The 18668-nt window shown below is 49.9% G+C and overlaps 2 protein-coding genes and 1 pseudogene across 2 annotated transcripts; 2 read left to right on the top strand and 1 right to left on the bottom strand.

Moving 5' to 3' along the window:
• Positions 1 to 3849: 3849 nt before the first annotated feature.
• On the top strand, positions 3850 to 10123 carry LOC120909769 (zinc finger protein 62 homolog). Its single transcript, XM_040321496.1, has 5 exons — positions 3850 to 3884; positions 3964 to 4158; positions 4260 to 4368; positions 5559 to 6851; positions 8388 to 10123. Exons 2-5 carry the CDS (start codon positions 4036 to 4038, stop codon positions 10052 to 10054), a joined length of 3192 nt encoding a protein of 1063 aa, XP_040177430.1. The 5' UTR covers positions 3850 to 3884; positions 3964 to 4035; the 3' UTR covers positions 10055 to 10123.
• Positions 10124 to 11847: 1724 nt separating this feature from the next.
• LOC120912549 lies at positions 11848 to 11976 on the top strand (annotated as a pseudogene).
• A 4395-nt stretch (positions 11977 to 16371) lies between these two features.
• LOC120909770 (gastrula zinc finger protein XlCGF57.1-like) lies at positions 16372 to 18634 on the bottom strand. The gene is made up of 3 exons (XM_040321497.1): positions 18611 to 18634; positions 18438 to 18489; positions 16372 to 17906 (listed from the first exon to the last, which is right to left on the bottom strand). The coding sequence occupies exons 1-3, from the start codon at positions 18632 to 18634 to the stop codon at positions 16570 to 16572; spliced, it is 1413 nt and encodes a 470-aa protein (XP_040177431.1). The 3' UTR covers positions 16372 to 16569.
• Between the last annotated feature and the right edge of the window lie 34 nt (positions 18635 to 18668).

Below are 18668 nucleotides of genomic sequence, written 5' to 3' on the forward strand. Positions count from 1 at the left end.
GTGCAGTAGGAATACGGTATACTGCCCCCCCTGCCACTCTCACAGCAATTGATTTCCCCAGTTTCTCTGACGCCTTAATAAGGTGTCTTTGTACCAACGTGATGGTCGCCCCACTGTCTCTTAATCCCCGGGCGGTTGTTCCGTTAACCATGACCAGCTGACAATGGTGTTTCCTGTTGTCCGTAATAACAGATTGTACCATGAGGGCTTCGTAAAGGGTGCCCAATGGTTCTTCCTGACCCAGCTCCTGGGGATCCCAAGCCGAGTCTACACAATGGGCTGCTGCTGGTGGGCGGTACCCCGGTTGAGACCAATTTGACCTGGTGTTGTCGTTCATGGGGAAATTCTGCTTGAAGTGACCCAGCTGTTTGCACCGGAAGCAGCGTTGTTCATTGTCCCCCTGGCGTGGATAGCGAGGGCTAGATGTCACCGGTCTGTTAGAAGGTTGGTACCTAGCAGCTGGTGGGTGTGAGGGTGCCGTTGGTCGTGGAGGTTGTACCCGTGGTGTGACCTGGTTTGTCTTGCGAGTATCAGCATATTCATCCGCCAACTCCGCGGCCTCTGGTAGAGTCATGGGCCTGCGATCTCTCACCCAGTCTTTGACATCCGTCTGGATGTGATTGTAAAATTGCTCCAGGAGCATTAGTTGCAAAATGTCCTCTGCGGTGGTGGCCTGGCTGCTGTTAACCCAGTTAGAGGCCGACAGGGACAACTGGCATGCCCATTCCGTGTAAGAGTCTTTCGTGGTTTTGCGTGAGTCCCTGAACTTCTGTCGGTGGGACTCTGGGGTTACTGCATAACGAGCCAGGAGCACTTCTTTAACCCGGGCGTAGCTATGGATATCCTGATCTGGCACGGTCCGGAAAGCATCAGAAGCTTTGCCTGACAGTTTGCCTGACAATATTGCAACCCACTCTCCTCTAGCTATTCGGTGCAGGTTACATTGTCGCTCAAAGTCTGCCAGGTAGTTATCAATCTCACAGTCCTTTTCATCAAAAGCTTTAAAAGCGCTAAACGGAATCTTCCTTGTGTCTGCTGTGCTGTACTCACTGTTCGGAGAATGTGCGGCTGCTTGTTGGACTGCTGCCAGTTTTAACTGTAGCTCTGCGTCTCTTATTTGTTTATCCTCCTGTAGCTCCATCACTTTCAGCACCATATCCGCCGTTGGGTTCGGACCGAACCATGCTAGCTTTTCTCTCATTATTTATTTATTTATTTATTATTTATTTATTAAAATTCTTAAAAGTACAAAAAAGTACAAAACGCAGTCAGTTACCCGTAGGCCTCGATGCGCCGAGAACAACAATACAGCAACAACCAAAAAAACACACACAGGCAGCGGAACAGATCAAATTTAAAATAGTAGCAGATCAAAGAACTATAAAAACCTATGTAATTCCATAGGCTAGACTGAAAAGCTCAGTTTTTAAAAGCTTCCTGAACTTAAAAAGATCATTCTCAAGCCTTCATTACTTTGTTGGCTGGCGATTCCTCTTCCTGAATCACTGGTGTCTCCATCTCTTGTACTGCTGGCGTTGCTGCAATCACGTTCTCCTGGTCTAGCTCCATTAATTCTGCTATGATGACCCGCTTGGTTTTGTTGCTAGCAATCCTTCCACGAACTTCCAGTAGTTCTTTTAGTGTATTTCTTTTAAGCCGGGTGTACCAGCCTTCCATTCACTGTTCCCAGTGTCTGCTTGGAATCCGGGTGTAAAGGAGATTAGAAGGGAAAATCCCACTGCTGCCACCATTTGTGACGGTATTAGAATGATATCCCCGTCAACGTTCCCTTCTTCCCATAACGAAAATCACCCCAATATTCCACAAGGAGGGATATTCCTGGAGTCGCCCCAAAAAGCCACACATGAGACAAGCTTACTGCTGGAACAACACAGACTTTAATGGTTTTCTTCTCAGCTTTTTATACAGTCCAAGACATTGAAGCAACAATGAAATCTCCACCCCCCCTAATCACACTCTAAGGCTAATTACTAAAACATTCTAGACAGGTCGGCACCGACCGACAATTATCATGTCTAATCACTGCACATTCCTTAAACAGCATAACAACAAACCACCTTCACACACTGAGTTTCCTAAGCAGACGTTTCGTCTGCATCCAGTTTGACACCTATTAACACCTCTGAGTATCACTAGGTTGTAGACAGCGTTGTCACACAATTAAAGGCCTTTCAAAAGCTAGCCTTATTTAACATATGAACAGTCTTTACAGAGAGAGATGAATCACACATGAAACACCTGTTACCTCTAACCCACAGCATTAAGTTAGCAGGGAGAGAATTAGACTGAAGCATATAGGCAAAAAGTCCTTCACACACCCAAACCGTCCTCTCTGCTCCTCCCAAGACCTCCTACTCTCTAGTTCCCATGTCTCCTCCTCCTCCCATGCTCATCTCCAGTACTTTCCCAGAGCCTCTCCCATCCTCTAGAACTCCCTACCCCAATCTGTCCGGTTACCTCCTACTCTGTCCACTTTTAGGCGATCCCTGAAAACGCATCTCTTCAGGGAAGCCTATCCTGCCTTCAGATAATAACCGAATCTTCTATTTCTCCCATCAGTTCATCTGTTCCAAGTTATTACTTTTTGTTTCATCAGCCCCTCCCTATTAGATTGTGAGCTCCCAGGTGCAGGGCCCTCCTAACCCTCTTGTATTGAATTGTATTGTCCCCCCTTATATTCTAAAGTTCTGTTCAAACTATATGAATCCTGTCTCTGATGTGTGGACTATAAAGAAGATTCCAAGGTCAATATGTGTTTTTTTTTCTACATAAAGAATATTGTGGATCACATGACCAACTCCAAGAGGATGGACGAGGACCAGAACCATGTAATGGACCGGGTACTACACCTGACCCTGGAGATCATATACCTGCTGACCGGAGAGGTGAGGAGGATTCTGGGAGGTCACATGACTTCACTCTTATCTCTATTAATAAAACACAGACCTGACCGGAGGGGTGAGGAGGATTCTGGGAGGTCACATGACATCACTCTTATCTCTATTAATAAAACACAGACCTGACCGGAGAGGTGAGGAGGATTCTGGGAGGTCACATGACATCACTCTTATCTCTATTAATAATACAGACCTGACCGGAGAGGTGAGGAGGATTCTGGGAGGAGGTCACATGACATCACTCTTATCTCTATTAATAATACAGACCTGACCGGAGAGGTGAGGAGGATTCTGGGAGGAGGTCACATGACATCACTCTTATCTCTATTAATAAAACACAGACCTGACCGGAGGGGTGAGGAGGATTCTGGGAGGTCACATGATATCATTGTTCCTTTTTTGATACAGAGTTTTCCTCCTGTAAAGTCTGGTGATCGTCTCACCATCACGGTTCCTCAGTCCTTGAAACCTAAGGGGGACAGTGACCAGAAGATCCTGGAACTGACCAATATGATCACTGAGCTGCTGACAGGAGAGGTGAGGAGGATTCTGGGAATTCTGGGACATTATCCAGTAACAGACAAGGGGTGTGTCTGGATGGTGACGGTATCATTGTGTGTGTCAGGTTCCTATAAGGTGTCAGGATGTCACTGTCTATTTCTCCATGGAGGAGTGGGAGTATTTAGAAGGACACAAGGATCTCTACAAGGACGTCATGATGGACAATCAGCCGCCCCTCACATCACCGGGTAAGAGGAGACTTTATTGTAAAGGAGAGAGCAGTACGGAGGCTCCACCTAGATCCCCCATCATCTGATAAACACATAGAAACAATGTATTCAGTCAGTGTGTGTGTTTCCTACAGATGGATCCAGTAACGGGAACCCACCAGAGAGATGTCCCCGTCCTCTGTATTCCAGGGATTATTCCACACAGGAAGGTCACACCATCCCCCACCATCATCAGGTAGATGAGGAACAATCACTGGTTGTTATATATTATACACAAGGTTGTTTGTTACAATGAATATTTATTATATATTCAGAGTGGAGACCTCGGGGATTATAATATTGTAGTTAAGGGAGATTATAAAGAAGAGGATGAGGAGTATGGAGTGATGGAGGAGTTTTCTGATGGATACAATGACATTATGGAGTCACCTAATACCAGGAACCCACCAGAGAGATGTCCCCGTCCTCTGTATTCCCGGGATTCCACACAGGAAGATCAGTATTATGAGGTAGATTGGCCTAAAAAATCCTAAACCATCAAAGAAAAACAATGTAATTATATTGTATAGTTTTTAATTACATTTGTATTGTTGTGTTGCCCATAATTTAGGATGAAGACCAAATTCCTCAAACAGAAGAAAACGAGGAGAAAACACAAAGGTCACCACTGAGCAGCCCGTCTTATAAAGAGGAGGAAAATATTTCAGAGATTAGCGCAGGTGAGAAACAAAACCAGAACACTGGATCTCCACCACCCGTATCATTGTATGACACCAATCCCTTCCCGACACTCTCCAACTCCAGAAATTTCTGTTGGTCTTTTCCTCTTCCTCTATTGTTCTTCTCTTCCTCTGTGTTGGTCTCTTCCTGTTCCTCTATTGTTCTTCTCTTCCTCTGTGTTGGTCTCTTCCTGTTCCTCTATTGTTCTTCTCTTCCTCTGTGTTGGTCTCTTCCTGTTACTCTATTGTTCTTCTCTTCCTCTGTGTTGGTCTCTTCCTCTTCCTCCATTGTTCTTCTCTTCCTCTGTATTGGTCTCTTCCTGTTCCTCTATTGGTCTTCTCTTCCTCTGTGTTGGTCTCTTCCTGTTCCTCAGTTGTTCTTCTCTTCCTCTGTGTTGGTCTCTTCCTGTTCCTCAGTTCCTCTTCTCTTCCCCGTGTTGACCTCTTCTTGTTCCTCTTCTCTTCCTCTGGAATGGTCTCTTCCTGTTCTATAGTTGTTGTTCTCTTTCTTTTTGTTGGTCTCTTCCTGTTCCTCAGTTGTTCTTCTCTTCCACTGTGTTGTCCTGTTCCTTTATTCCTCTTCTCTTCCTCGTGTTGACCTCTTCCTGTTCCTCAGTTACTCTTCCCTTCCTCTGGAAGGGTCTCTTCCTGTTCTTTAGTTGCTGGTCCCTTCCTTTGTGTTGGTCTCTTCCTATTACTCAGTTATTCTTCTCTTCCTCTATGTTGGTCCCCGCATGTTCCTAAGTCCATCTTCTCTTCCTATATGTTGGTCTCTTCCTGTTCCTCAGTTCTTCTCTTCTTCTATGTTGGTCTCTTCCTGTTCCTCAGTTGTTCTTCTCTACCTATATGTTGGTCTCTTCCTTTTCCTCAGTTTATCTTATCTTCCTCTGCATTGGTCTCTTCCTGTTCCTCTGCCACTCTTCCTCTGTATTGGTCTCTTCCTGTTCCTCTTCTCTTCCTCTGTATTGGTCTCTTCCTGTTCCTCTTCTCTTCCTCTGTATTGGTCTCTTCCTGTTCCTCTTCTCTTCCTCTGTATTGGTCTCTTCTTGTTCCTCTGTTACTCTTCTCTTCCTCTTTGATGGTCTCTTCTTGTTCCTCTGTTGCTCTTCTCTTTCTCTGTATTGATCTCTTTTTCTTCCTCTGGGTTGTCGTTTTCAATTGTAAAAACGTATTTATTTTTTTACGGACAGATGAGAATGACATCAGAGAAAATCCAAGTTGCCGTCTCGTCTTCCCTCCATATTGTAAAGAAGAAGAAGAAGATCTATTCTGTGATCCTCCAGGAGAACACAATCCTAACCCAGATATGTTTTCAGGATTTTGCCGTGTGGATAGATCACCCGATCCTTCCAATCCAGTGGAATCTTCTCCGAATAGATCACATGCATTGACTTTGAATCCTCACCGAGGGATCACCTTCCCGGATCCCTCTGAGCCCGAGGAATCTTCTCCCCTTCCGTTAGATTCCGGTACCCTGAATATCCTTCCAGAACTGCACGGCGTGGGCCGATTTCTGGATTCTTCCAATCTGATACAATCCATCAAATCCGAGCCTACTACCTCAGATTTCGATCCTTACCACATGGATAGACACCAGGTAGGATTTCTGCAACAGGAACCGAGCAACTTCACCCAACGGCTGGCACACAAAGGCCGCAGGACCTACCAGTGTCCAGAATGTGGCAAAAGCTTCAACCACAGCGGCAACCTCATTGTACATCGCAGGATCCACACCGGAGAGAAACCCTTCCAGTGTCTTCATTGTGGAAAGGCTTTCGCTCATCGGTCAAATCTCGTCCAGCATCAGATCGTACACCGAGGAGAGGAACCATTACCATCCATGGTGTATAGGAACAGCCTAAGAGGACTGGCACCATTACCATCCATGGTGTACAAGAATGGACTAAGAGGACTGGCACCATTACCATCCGTGGTGTATAAGAATGATCTAGGAGGTCAGGCAGTGCCACCATCCGTGGTGTATAAGAATGATCTAGGAGGTCAGGCAGGGCCACCATCCGTGGTGTATAAGAATGACCTAAGAGGACAGGCAGGGCCACCATCCGTGGTGTATAAGAATGACCTAAGAGGACAGGCAGGGCCACCATCCGTGGTGTATAAGAATGACCTAAGAGGACAGGCAGGGCCACCATCCATGGTGTATAAGAATGACCTAAGAGGACAGGCAGGGCCACCATCCGTGGTGTATACGAATGACCTAAGAGGTCAGGCAGGGCCACCATCAACTGGGCAAGCAAATGGCATAAGGGGACAGGCAGCCTCAACATCTGCTATGTATGGCAACAGTTTAGAAGGACCGGCACTACCACCATCCACCCTGTATGGAAATGGCGTAGGAGGAACGGCATCATCACAGTCCACCGTATATGGAAATGGCGTAGGAGGACAGACAACATCACCATCTGCTTTGTATGGGAGCGGCCTATCTCCGATACTGGGAGCCAGGAGACAACAGATGGCTTGTGACGTATTTTCATAATTACGCTCCACTCTGCAATGTGTTCCCTTACTCCTATGCATGACTCCCCTCTCCTTCTTCTGTGTGACCCTCCTCCCCCTCTCCTCTGATGTGTGGCCCACCTCCCCCTCTCCTCTGATGTGTGGCCCACCTCCCCCTCTCCTCTGATGTGTGACCCTGTTCCCCCTCTCCTCTGATGTGTGGTCCATCCTCTCCTTTCCTCTGATGTGTGGCCCACCTCCCCCTCTCCTCTGATGTGTGGCCCACCTCCCCCTCTCCTCTGATGTGTGACCCTCCTCCCCCTCTCCTCTGATGTGTGGTCCATACTCTCCTTTCCTATGATGTGTGGCTCCCCTCCCCTCTCCTCCTTTCCTCTAATGTGTGGCCCACCTCCCCCTCTCCTCTGATGTGTGGCCCACCTCCCCCTCTCCTCTGATGTGTGGCCCACCTCCCCTCTCCTCTGATGTGTGGCCCACCTCCTCTTCCACCTCTGTTACACTTCTCCTCTGATGTGTGGCCCACCTCCTCTTCCCCTCTGTTACACTTCTCCTCTGATGTGTGGCCCACCTCCCCCTCTCCTCTGATGTGTGGCCCACCTCCTCTTCCCCTCTGTTACACTTCTCCTCTGATGTGTGGCCCACCTCCCCCTCTCCTCTGATGTGTGGCCCACCTCCCCTCTCCTCTGATGTGTGGCCCACCTCCTCTTCCCCCCTGTAACACTTCTCCTCTGATGTGTGGCCCTCCACCCCCTTTGCTCCTCAGCTCCCCAGGTGTGACTATCCTTCTCTTCTATGACTCTCCTTCTCATTGTGACTTTTCTCCCTTTCCTCGTTCCCTGTGTCGACCTCTTCCCTCTCCCCTGTATAACTCTTTCCACCCCTCGTATTACTCTCCTTATTCTCTATTCCTTAACCTTCCTCCTCTCGGATCCCCTCTTTGTGTGACTCTCTTCTATACTCTTTCCATGTTCCTCTCTGAGGTTCTTCTCCTCCTCAGCTTTGTGCTCTTCTACTCCTCTCCTCTGAGGTTCTTCTCCTCCTCAGCTTTGTGCTCTTCTACTCCTCTCCTCTGAGGTTCTTCTCCTCCTCCTATCGTTCTTCTCCTTATCATTGTCCTCAGCTTTGTGCTCTTCTACTCCTCTCCTCTGAGGTTCTTCTCGTCCTCAGCTTTGTGCTCTTCTACTCCTCTCCTCTGAGGTTCTTCTCCTCCTCCTATCGTTCTTCTCCTTATCATCGTCCTCAGCTTTGTGCTCTTCTACTCCTCTCCTCTGAGGTTCTTCTCCTCCTCCTATCGTTCTTCTCCTTATCATTGTCCTCAGCTTTGTGCTCTTCTACTCCTCTCCTCTGAGGTTCTTCTCGTCCTCAGCTTTGTGCTCTTCTACTCCTCTCCTCTGTGGTTCTTCTCCTCCTCAGCTTTGTGCTCTTCTACTCCTCTCCTCTGAGGTTCTTCTCCTCCTCCTATCGTTCTTCTCCTTATCGTCCTCAGCTTTGTGCTCTTCTACTCCTCTCCGTACTGATATGCCTATTTTGTTGCCCTGCAGATGGACATCCCACCAGGAGAGCCTCCGAGTGGCGTTGTGTTCCGTCTCCGGACTGTAAAGTGGAATATGAAGACATCTCAGAAGATCCTCCAGAGGAAAACCCCATTGCCTCCAATATGAATCTCGGACCTGGGGAAAGATCACCAACAACCCCTCGTCCTGTGGAATCTTCCCTGGATAAGTCCAATATCATCACTCCAAATATCCATTCGGAACTTCCCAGTGCAGAGGGATCACCAGATCCAGTGGATCTCTCTCCTAGTCATGACGTTCCCTCAGATATCTATGGAACAATGGGCATGGGTAGCGTACCCGACCTCTCATATCGGACAGAACCTTTACCTTTTACATCACATACTGTCAACCATAAAACCCAACCAGGACTTCATAGTTTGAACAAATCGGCAGATCCCAATGATCCTGAGGGGTCTTCTAACGGCAACTCCCATTCCAGTGTCTCGAAAAGGCATCTTCACCGTCCAGATTTATTACCGGATCCCTTTCATTTTATGGATTCTTCTTTTAAATCAAATCTGGTTAACTCAAATGTCCATCCGGGAGATTCTACTTCAGAGGAGAGATCCCCGAAATCCCCTAAAAGGGCAGAACCGACTCTCAACAGGCAATGTGGCCCATCGCAGAAACCGCCGCACAGAGAACGAAGAATATATCAGTGTCCCGAGTGCGGCAAATGTTTCAAGCAAAGCGGCAACCTGATTGTCCACCGGAGAATCCACACGGGTGAGAAGCCCTTCCAGTGTCTTCACTGCGGAAAAGCCTTTGCCCATCAGTCAAACCTGGTCCAGCATCAGATTGTACACCGAGGGCAGGCGCCGCCGCCTCCGTCCACCACGTACGGGAACGGCTTATCGTCACCCTTAGAAGTCAGGAGGCATCAGAGGACTTGTGACGTGTTTTCCTGTTCGTATTGCGGGAAGTGTTTCAAGCACATGTCCAATCTGGTGACCCACGAAAGGGTCCACCTGGGCGAGAAGCCCTTTTCATGTTCAGAGTGCGGGAAAAGCTTCAAGCAGAAGTCCGCTCTCATCTCACACTGCATCATTCACATGGGCGAGAAGCCCTTCCCGTGCCCTGATTGCGGGAAGTGTTTCAAGCAGAGCTCGGCGCTCAGCATGCACATGAAGATTCACACGGGCGAGCGGCTCTACGCCTGCACCGAGTGCGGGAAAAGTTTCAGGGACAACTCGGCTCTTGCCAGGCACTATCGGATGCACACGGGGGAAAAGCCGTACCCCTGCACCGACTGCGGTAAACGTTTTGCCCACGTAGCCAACCTCATTCCTCATCAGCGCATTCACACGGGGGAAAGGCCGTACGCGTGTTCAGACTGCGGGAAGGGCTTCTCCTCCAAATCCTACCTCGCCGAGCACCAGACCATCCACACAGACAGCAAGCCCTTTCCGTGTCTCGAGTGCGGCAAGTCCTTCAAACAGAAAACTATCCTCCTACAACACCAGAAAACGCATGAGATGGACACGCCCTTCATATGCCCCGAGTGCGGCAAAGGCTTCAAGGGGAAGGCCACTCTGGACCAGCATCTGAGTGTCCACGCCGGGGACAGATCGTATATGTGTTTGCAGTGCGGTCAAAGTTTTTCTCAGAAACCCCACCTGGCCTTACATGAGAGGCTCCACCACTCTCAATGATTGGGACAAACGTTTCCTAAGTGTCTTATCCATCCCATATACGTCTAATAAAAGTCTTTTACCAAACCATGTCCATGTCTTGGTGTTACAAGGCCTCATGAAGGGTTGGGTTTCATCCACCATTGGCAAAAGCCGAAGTTACCGACCGGGTATAAGAATTTGACCCGGTATAGGTATTCGACCCGGTATACGTATTACCGGCCACAATAAATAGAATGGCCTCTCGATATCCGGTTCAGATCTGGAACGGGCGACTCAACAGTTCCAGAGTTCTTCTATAGGTTCTTCTGAAGGTCATACTCATTTCCTTATCGTGTAGGGTCTCAAACTGGCGGCCCTCCAGCTGTTGCGAAACTACAAGTCCCATGAGGCATTGCAAGGCTGACAGTTACAAGCATGACTCCCACAGGCAGAGGCATGATGGGACTTGTAGTTTCACAACATCTGGAGGGCCACCAGTTTGAGACGCCTGGACTGTAGCATGTCCAGTGCCTGTGATCTGACAATATGGTTCCTCCTATCGATATGGTTCCCGTCTTGACTGCAGGCGCAATCCGAGCCGACGGAAATCACTGAAACTGAGCAGCTGTAGCTCGAGGTCCAGGGCGACGTGAAATTCGGCCTCACTGCTGCGCTTGCTCGGCCTCCTGGCTCTCTTTTTAACATCCTCCAATCCACAGGGATGTTAAGGAATGAGCCTGAAAGCCACCCGAGGTTCGTAGATTTCCGTGGGCTTCGTCTGCGCCTGTGTAGTCAAGCAGGGAATCATATCGATAGGGGAACTAGATCGTCAAGACACCGGGACAAGGTCATCAAGAGCCCAGGGCAAACATGCCCCAAATTGTCGTTGTCCCCCCCCCCCCCCAGTCCTCAAGATTTTTGACCATTGTGTCAGCAAAAATCCCCCCCCCCCCCCCAAACAAAAAAAATAATTAGCGCTAATCTGCATGCTTAGCTCAAAGCCCCTCCCAGCAAAAATCCCCCTTCCTAGCCCAAATCCTCGACCCCTCAAATCCCCCATCCTAGCACATTTCGCCGCCCCCCCCCCCCCAATTTCTCCTCCTAGCACAAATGCCCCCCAATCATGCCCATTAGCACAAATCTCCCCCTCTCAACAAAAAAAATCCCCCCCTCTCCCAAATCCCTTCTCGTAGCACATCTCCACAAATTTCCCCTCCAAGAACACTTCTTACCTCCTGCTGCCCTCCCAACACAAATCCCCCTCCCCAATCTCCTTGCGGTGCCCCCGAACTTCACATTATACCACAGTGCCCAGGGCAGCTGCCCCTCCTGCTTACCCAGGCCCTGAGCATGCCTATTATAACCCGTTGGGCCAGTTATGATATAGGTGGGGGGGGGGGGGTATTGATAAATAATGTGCAGGGCACCTCTATATGTTCTGTGCAAATTGACTTGTTATTCGATTATTTTCTCTCCAGGTCAGGTGTCCTTCATTCATTTGTTGCCCAATAGGAACGTACAATAAATAGCTCTGAGAATTGTTTTTAAAAATCCATCCCTTAGTGATGGTGGTCAGGTTTGTTCACCCAGAAGCCCCTTTACTAGACACACCTACTGAGCCCCCCCCCCCCCCATTGAGAGGAACGTAGTCAGGTACATAGAGGGATTCGAATGTTCTTCAGTTGGTATTACATACAGCCCTCTACCCCAGGTTCCCACTGGTAGGGGCAGGGCTGGCAGGCATGCTTAGAAGGTCCTATCTTACATCTGGGGACCTCTAGTGGCTTCAACAACACCTGCACCCCTACTCTGGTTTCTCTTCAGAACGAAAGAAATCTTCTCGGCCTTTTGGCTAAGATCAAGTGTAGTACCTGTTCTTATCAGTTGCCAGTAGGTGGCGCTCTGCTGACCGTCCCTAGTACTCGGTGAGGTGGAAAGGGATGGCGGTCGGCGGACGCTAAGCCTGCTGGCGTGGGGGTGGAAGCCTTCTGATTTGGACGGAGAGGCATGAGGTCGAAGCTGGAGGGCTGGGCCCCTGTCCTGCCTCAGTCAGTTGTTCGGGAGAGAACCCTTCTCTTTTCCCCCGGGAGGAGCGGTTAGTATTTCCCGAATGTGATTAGGTGGGATGGGGGTAGTGCCTGCTGAGGTGGGCTCTCCCCGATCTCTTCTCCTACCTTCCTGGCTGGGAAGGGTGCTGCCGGTCCGGAACGGGGGTCAGGGACCGAGCCTGTGGAGATAGTACCCCTGGAGTAGCAGTCCAGGGGTGCCATACATTGCACTGAGTGTGTGAGGGGCACTTACTGTGTGGCACTTTGGTCACGATCTCCACATACACCTTTTTAACACCTGCCTCTAGGGCCGGGCCTTTTGGCTAGGACCAGGGGAATTTTTGTTTCTGGCCGGAGGGCCGCCCATCGTATTGCACGTTGGAAACCGGTGACCACACTCTCCTCCACTGAGGCCAATCAGCACAGCTTGGTCACTGCCCCACCCCCATCCTGATCATTATTATGGAATAGACCCCAACCCCCCCGGTCATTATTATGGAATAGACCCCAACCCCCCCGGTCATTATTATGGAATAGACCCGAACCCCCCGGTCATTATTATGGAATAGACCCCAACCCCCCGGTCATTATTATGGAATAGACCCCCAACCCCCCTGGTCATTATTATGGAACTGACCCCCAACCCTCCTGGTCATTATTATGGAACTGACCCCCAACCCCCCAGTCATTATTATGGAATAGACCCCAACCCCCCGGTCATTATTATGGAATAGACCCCCAACCCCCCCCCCCCCCCGGTCATTATTATGGAATAGACCCCCAACCCCCTTGGTCATTATTATGGAACTGACCCCCGACCCTCATGGCCACAGTCATGAATATTGCATTGCCCTCCCCCCCATGGCCATTCATATGGAGGTGCCCCCTTTGAGGCCATATCTTCCTCCACCCTTCTGAATACACAGGATTTTGGGGGTGTCTGTGGGTTAGCAGTGTCCCCAGACCTGGGATGTTATTAGTATGTGTGGGGGAGGGGGGGGGACCCCTAGGACCACAGAGGTCACCTGGTTGCTTTCAAAGCACAAATGTCCTATACTGCAGCTTACCAGTCCTTGTATGGGGCGGCTGCATTCCTTTTCTTTTTTTTCAGGCTGTTCCCCTTTTTTTAACTTTCACTTGGTGATCCTGCCAGTCATGCACTTCCTGTCCCAGGGTGACAACGCTCACTCACTGCACTGTACTTATGGAGGAAGAGGAGCAGAGTTGTCACCCTAGGACAGGACTACATAACACCCCCCCCACCTCTACTAAAGTCGGGAGTGCAGCAGAGAGCACAGGAAGTTCTCAGCTCACAAGCTTTCTGGCAGGATCGTCCTTACCGAACAGATATAACAAAAGGCTTTCAATGGGATATTCCAAAAAATAAACAGAGAGAGGTCAAATAAAAAGATGCTCGTGGTTGGGGGTTACACGCCCTTTAATTGTAGCTCTGCAGCCAAAGTCCAGAGAGCACCCCACATGGTGGGTGGTCGGTTCTCCATCCTGATCCCGGCTTTGGGTTCCATCCTCGCTCTCTCCGCACCATGAGCCACCAATCACAGTGGCTGTAAAAAATAAAATACCTGCTTTGATATGTTCCGTGTGGGAGGGATAGCGAGGATAGTGGGTGTGTCCAAGAACACTCCTCCCTCATCATAAGCTGGGGCGGTTCCCAGATCACCAGGAAGTGAGGTGGACTGGAGCTCCAAAAACCGAAAATGCCCTCAAAACAAAACTTTAACCGCTTGCCGACCGACCGTCGCACGCACTTTTACGTCGGCAGAATGGGCGTGTATATATATGCCCCTGCCGCGAGCTGCGGGACTCCATGTCCGCCGGTGTGTCACAGAGCGGCAGAACAGGGGGATGCCCATGTAAACAAGGCATCTCCCTGTTCTGCCTAGTGACAGGACAGAGATCGTCTGTTCCCTGTCATCAGGAGCGGTGATCAATGTTGTGTCACTTGTAGCCACGCCTCCACACAGTTAGAATCACTCCCTAGGACACACTTAACCCCTTCCTCGCCCCCCTAGTGTTTAACCCCTTTACCTGCCAGTGTAATTTTCACAGTAATCAGTGCATTTTTATAGCTCTGATGCGAATGGTCCCAAAATAGCGTCAAAAGTGTCCGATGTGTCCGCCGCAATATCGCAGTCCCGAAAAAAAAAAAAAAAATCGCAGGTCACCACCATTACTAATAAAAAAAAATGCCATAAAACTATCCCCTATTTTGTAGACGCTATAACTTTTGCGGAAACCAATCAATAAACGCTTATTGCGATTTTTTTTACCAAAAAGAAGAATACGTATCGGCCTAAACTGAGGAAAAAATATTTTTTTTATATATTTTTGGGGATATTTATTATAGAAAAAAGTAAAACATTTATTTTTTTATTTTTAAAATTCTCGCTCTATTTTTGTTTATGGCGCAAAAAATAAAAACCGCAGAAGTGATCAAATACCACCAAAAGAAAGCTCTATTTGTGGGGAAAAAAGGACGTCAGTTTTGATTGGAAGCCACGTCGCACGACCACGCAATTGTCAGTTAAAGCGACGCAGCGCCGAATCGCAAAAAATGGCCCGGTCATTGGGCAGCCAAATGGTTCCGGGGCTGAAGTAGTTAATGGTTTTGGGGGTCTTGGAAGAACTCTTATAAAAAGTCACCAGATATGAGATTTCGGAGGTCCGACGTCTCGTGTGGCTTTCATTTCGGAGTTCTGGAGGAAGTCCGAGGCCGGCCGTGGGCTGTGATGTGGGACCAGCTTTCATTTCTGAGTCCTGGATTTCTGAGTCCTGGAGGAAGTCCGATGCCGGCCGTGGGACAAGATTTAATTTCGAAGTCCTGGAGGAAGTCCGAGGCCGGCCGTGGGCTTTGATGTGGGACAAGCTTTCATTTCTGAGTCCTGGAGGAAGTCCGAGGCCGGCCGTTGGACAAGATTTAGTTTCGGATTCCTGGAGGAGGTCCGAGGAAGGCCGTGGCCCTTGACGTGGGACAAGATTTCATTTCGGAGTCCTGGAGGAAGTCCGAGGCCAGCCGTGGGCTTTGACGTGGGACAAGCTTTCATTTTGGTGTTCTGAAGAAGTCCGAGGCCGGCCGTGGGTTTTGACGTGGGACAAGATTTCATTTCGGAGTCCTGGAGGAAGTCCGAGGCCGGCCGTGGGCTTTGAGGTGGGACAAGCTTTCATTTTGGTGTTCTGAGGAAGTCCGAGGCCGGACCGTGGGCTTTGACGTGGAACAAGATTTCATTTCAGAGTCCTGGAGGAAGTCTGAGGCCGGCCGTGGGCTTTGATGTAGGACAAGCTTTCATTTTTGAGTCCTGGAGGAAGTCCGAGGCCGGCCGTGGGCTTTGATGTGGGACAAGCTTTCATTTTTGAGTCCTGGATTGAAGTTCAAGGCCGGCTGTGGGCTTTGATGTGGGACAAGCTTTCATTTCTGAGTCCTGGAGGAAGTCCGAGGCCGGCCATGGGACAAGATTTAATTTCGAAGTCCTGGAGGAAGTCCGAGGCCGGCCGTGGGCTTTGACGTGGGACAAGCTTTCATTTTGGTGTTCTGAGGAAGTCCGAGGCCGGACCGTGGGCTTTGACGTGGGACAAGATTTCATTTCAGAGTCCTGGAGGAAGTCCGAGGCCGGCCGTGGGCTTTGATGTGGGACAAGCTTTCATTTTTGAGTCCTGGATTGAAGTTCAAGGCCGGCTGTGGGCTTTGATGTGGGACAAGCTTTCATTTCTTTCTTTCTACGGAAAGGTTTTTTCACAGTAAGAGCTGTGAAAATGTGGAACAGACTCCCTCCAGAGGTGGTTCTGGCCAGCTCAGTAGATTGCTTTAAGAAAGGCCTGGATTCTTTCCTAAATGTACATAAAATAACTGAGTACTAAGATTTGTAGGTAAAGTTGATCCAGGGTAAATCCGATTGCCTCTCGGGGATCAGGAAGGAATTTTTTCCCCTGCTGTAGCAAATTGGATCATGCTCTGCTGGGGTTTTTTGCCTTCCTCTGGATCAACTGTGGGTATGGAGTTGGGTGTATGGGATTGTATTGTGTTTTTTATTTTGTTTGTTTATTTTTTTGAGGTTGAACTGGATGGACTTGTGTCTTTTTTCAACCTGACTAACTATGTAACTATGTAACTATTTCTGAGTCCTGGAGGAAGTCCGAGGCCGGCCGCGGGACAAGATTTAGTTTCGGATTCCTGAAGGAGGTCCGAGGCCGGCCGAGGGCTTTGATGTGGGACAAGCTTTCATTTATGAGTCCTGGAGGAAGTCCGAGGCCGGCCGTGGGCTTTGATGTGGGACAAGCTTTCATTTCTGAGTCCTGGAGGAAGTCCGAGGCCGGCCGTGGGACAAGATTTAATTTCAAAGTCCTGGAGGAAGTCCGAGGCCGGCCGTGGGACAAGATTTAATTTCGGAGTCCTGGAGGAAGTCCGAGGCCGGCCGTGGGACAAGATTTAATTTCGGAGTCCTGGAGGAAGTCCGAGGCCGGCCGCGGGCTTTGATGTGGGACAAGCTTTCATTTCTGAGTCCTGGAGGAAGTCAGAGGCCGGCCGTGGGCTTTGATGTGGGACAAGCTTTCATTTTTGAGTCCTGGAAGTCCGAGGCCGGCCGTGGGACAAGATTTAATTTCGAAGTCCTGGAGGAAGTCCGAGGCCGGCCGTGGGACAAGATTTAATTTCGGAGTCCTGGAGGAAGTCCGAGGCCGGCCGTGGGTTTTGATGTGGGACAAGAACTTCCCCGTCCTCACAAAGCCCATCCCGCACTCGGCACAGAAGAAGCGTTTCTCCGCCCGGTGAATCTTCTGGTGCCGGGTGAGGACGGAGCTGCTGACGTAACTTTTGCCGCACTCGGGGCAGATGTGCGGCTTCAGTCCTGTGTGGCTCCTCTGGTGCTTGGCCAGGTCGGAGCTGCTGACAAAGCACTTGGCACATTCCGAGCACGGGTACGGCTTCTCCCCGGTGTGGACCCTCTGGTGGATGACCATCTGAGAGCGGGTCAGGAAGCTCTTCCCGCACTCGGAGCAGACAAACTGCTTCTCGCCCGTGTGGATCTTCTTGTGGCGGAAGAGGTTGGAGCTGCAGGTGAAGAATTTCCCGCACTCGGGGCACGTGTACGGCTTGAGTCCCGTGTGGGACCTGCCGTGTTTGGTTAGCTCTGACCTACTGGTGAAGCACTTCCCGCACACGGCGCACGAATACGGCTTCTGGCCCGTGTGGATCCTGTGGTGTATGGCGAGGCTGGATTGTTTGCTGAAGAGCTTCCCGCACTCCGAGCATTGGAAAGGTTTCTCCCCCGAATGAACCCGGTTGTGCCGAATAAGATCCGCATTACTCCGCAAACACTTTCCGCACTCGGCGCAGGAAAACCGCTTTCCTTTCACTGCTTTGTGACCGGGTTTCGGGAGGATCTGCCGCGGCTTTTTTTTTGGACCAACAACGTCCCACTTGAAGCAAACCACGTCTGTGACTTCTCCTTCCAACGAAGCCTCCTGAGGAATAAGAGCCGATGGACATTGTGGGGGAACATCAGGTTCTTCTAGAAGTCCTTCATCAGAAACGAAGAGTTCCTCCTTAACCTGGGTAGGTGTTTGGTGAGTGACCACACGGAGGTGCAAGACATCTCCAGACATCGAGACCTCGGTGTGTAGAAGACTTTCCCCCTCCGGACCCTCCATAATAGGACTTATTACCAGTTCAGCTTGACATGAGTCGGGTTCCTCTTTGATCCCAACAGATACATGCTGAGAGAGGTCTGTGGGGGAAGTGAAGTCATTGTGGAGGGCGTTCCGGTCTTCCAAGGGCTCTTCTTTACAGAACGGATATCGCTCATCAGGTGTGGCTTCTTCAGGAGGATCTGCAGGAATGAGACAGTTGGGTGAATGAGGAGGAACATTTCCAATGTCTATGTGAAGGTTCTCGTGCATGCAGGTCATGGGACAGATCAGCCCTCAAAATTTCCACTCCCCCGCTCACGTTAGGTGAGTGGAAATAGGTTTAAGGGTGGGAGTTAGGGTCTTAGGGTTAGGGTGTTAGAGTGTTAGGGTTAAGGGCGGGTGTTAGTGTCTTAGGGTTGGGATTAAGGTGTTAGGGGTTGAGGTTTCCCCTTAAAGATTAAGGCTAGGACTCAAGAATCGGAACAGGAACCTCCCCCATAGGTAAAAGGTCAGAAGGCGGGTTCCCAGAGGTCAAAGGTCACAGGGCATGGCTGACCCACCCCCAAAGTGTACCGCCAACCCCAACTAAGTCAGGGAAAGTGTGGTACGGGGGTGGACTGGGCCGGGGGGCAGGGAGGCAATCTGATGCCCTGTAAAAAAGGCTGCACTGCTTCTGCTAGAAGCGATCAGCCAGGAAACCGTTCCATGTAAGTCCAGAGAGACCTCCTTACCCCATGCCGAGAGGGACTGCCGATCCTCCATCACATCTCCTACCAGACCTCCCTGTAGAGAGACCGACAATTATATCCGACACCTTATAGGAACCCGACACCCACAATGATACCGTCACCATCCAGACACACCCCTTGTCTGTTACTGGATAATGTCCCAGAATCCTCCTCACCTCTCCTGTCAGCAGCTCCATCATCTTCTTGGTGACTTCTAGAATCTTCTCCATGTTG

The sequence above is a fragment of the Rana temporaria genome, chromosome 8 (genome assembly GCF_905171775.1).
Source record: "Rana temporaria chromosome 8, aRanTem1.1, whole genome shotgun sequence".
NCBI classification, from domain to species: Eukaryota; Metazoa; Chordata; class Amphibia; order Anura; family Ranidae; genus Rana; species Rana temporaria.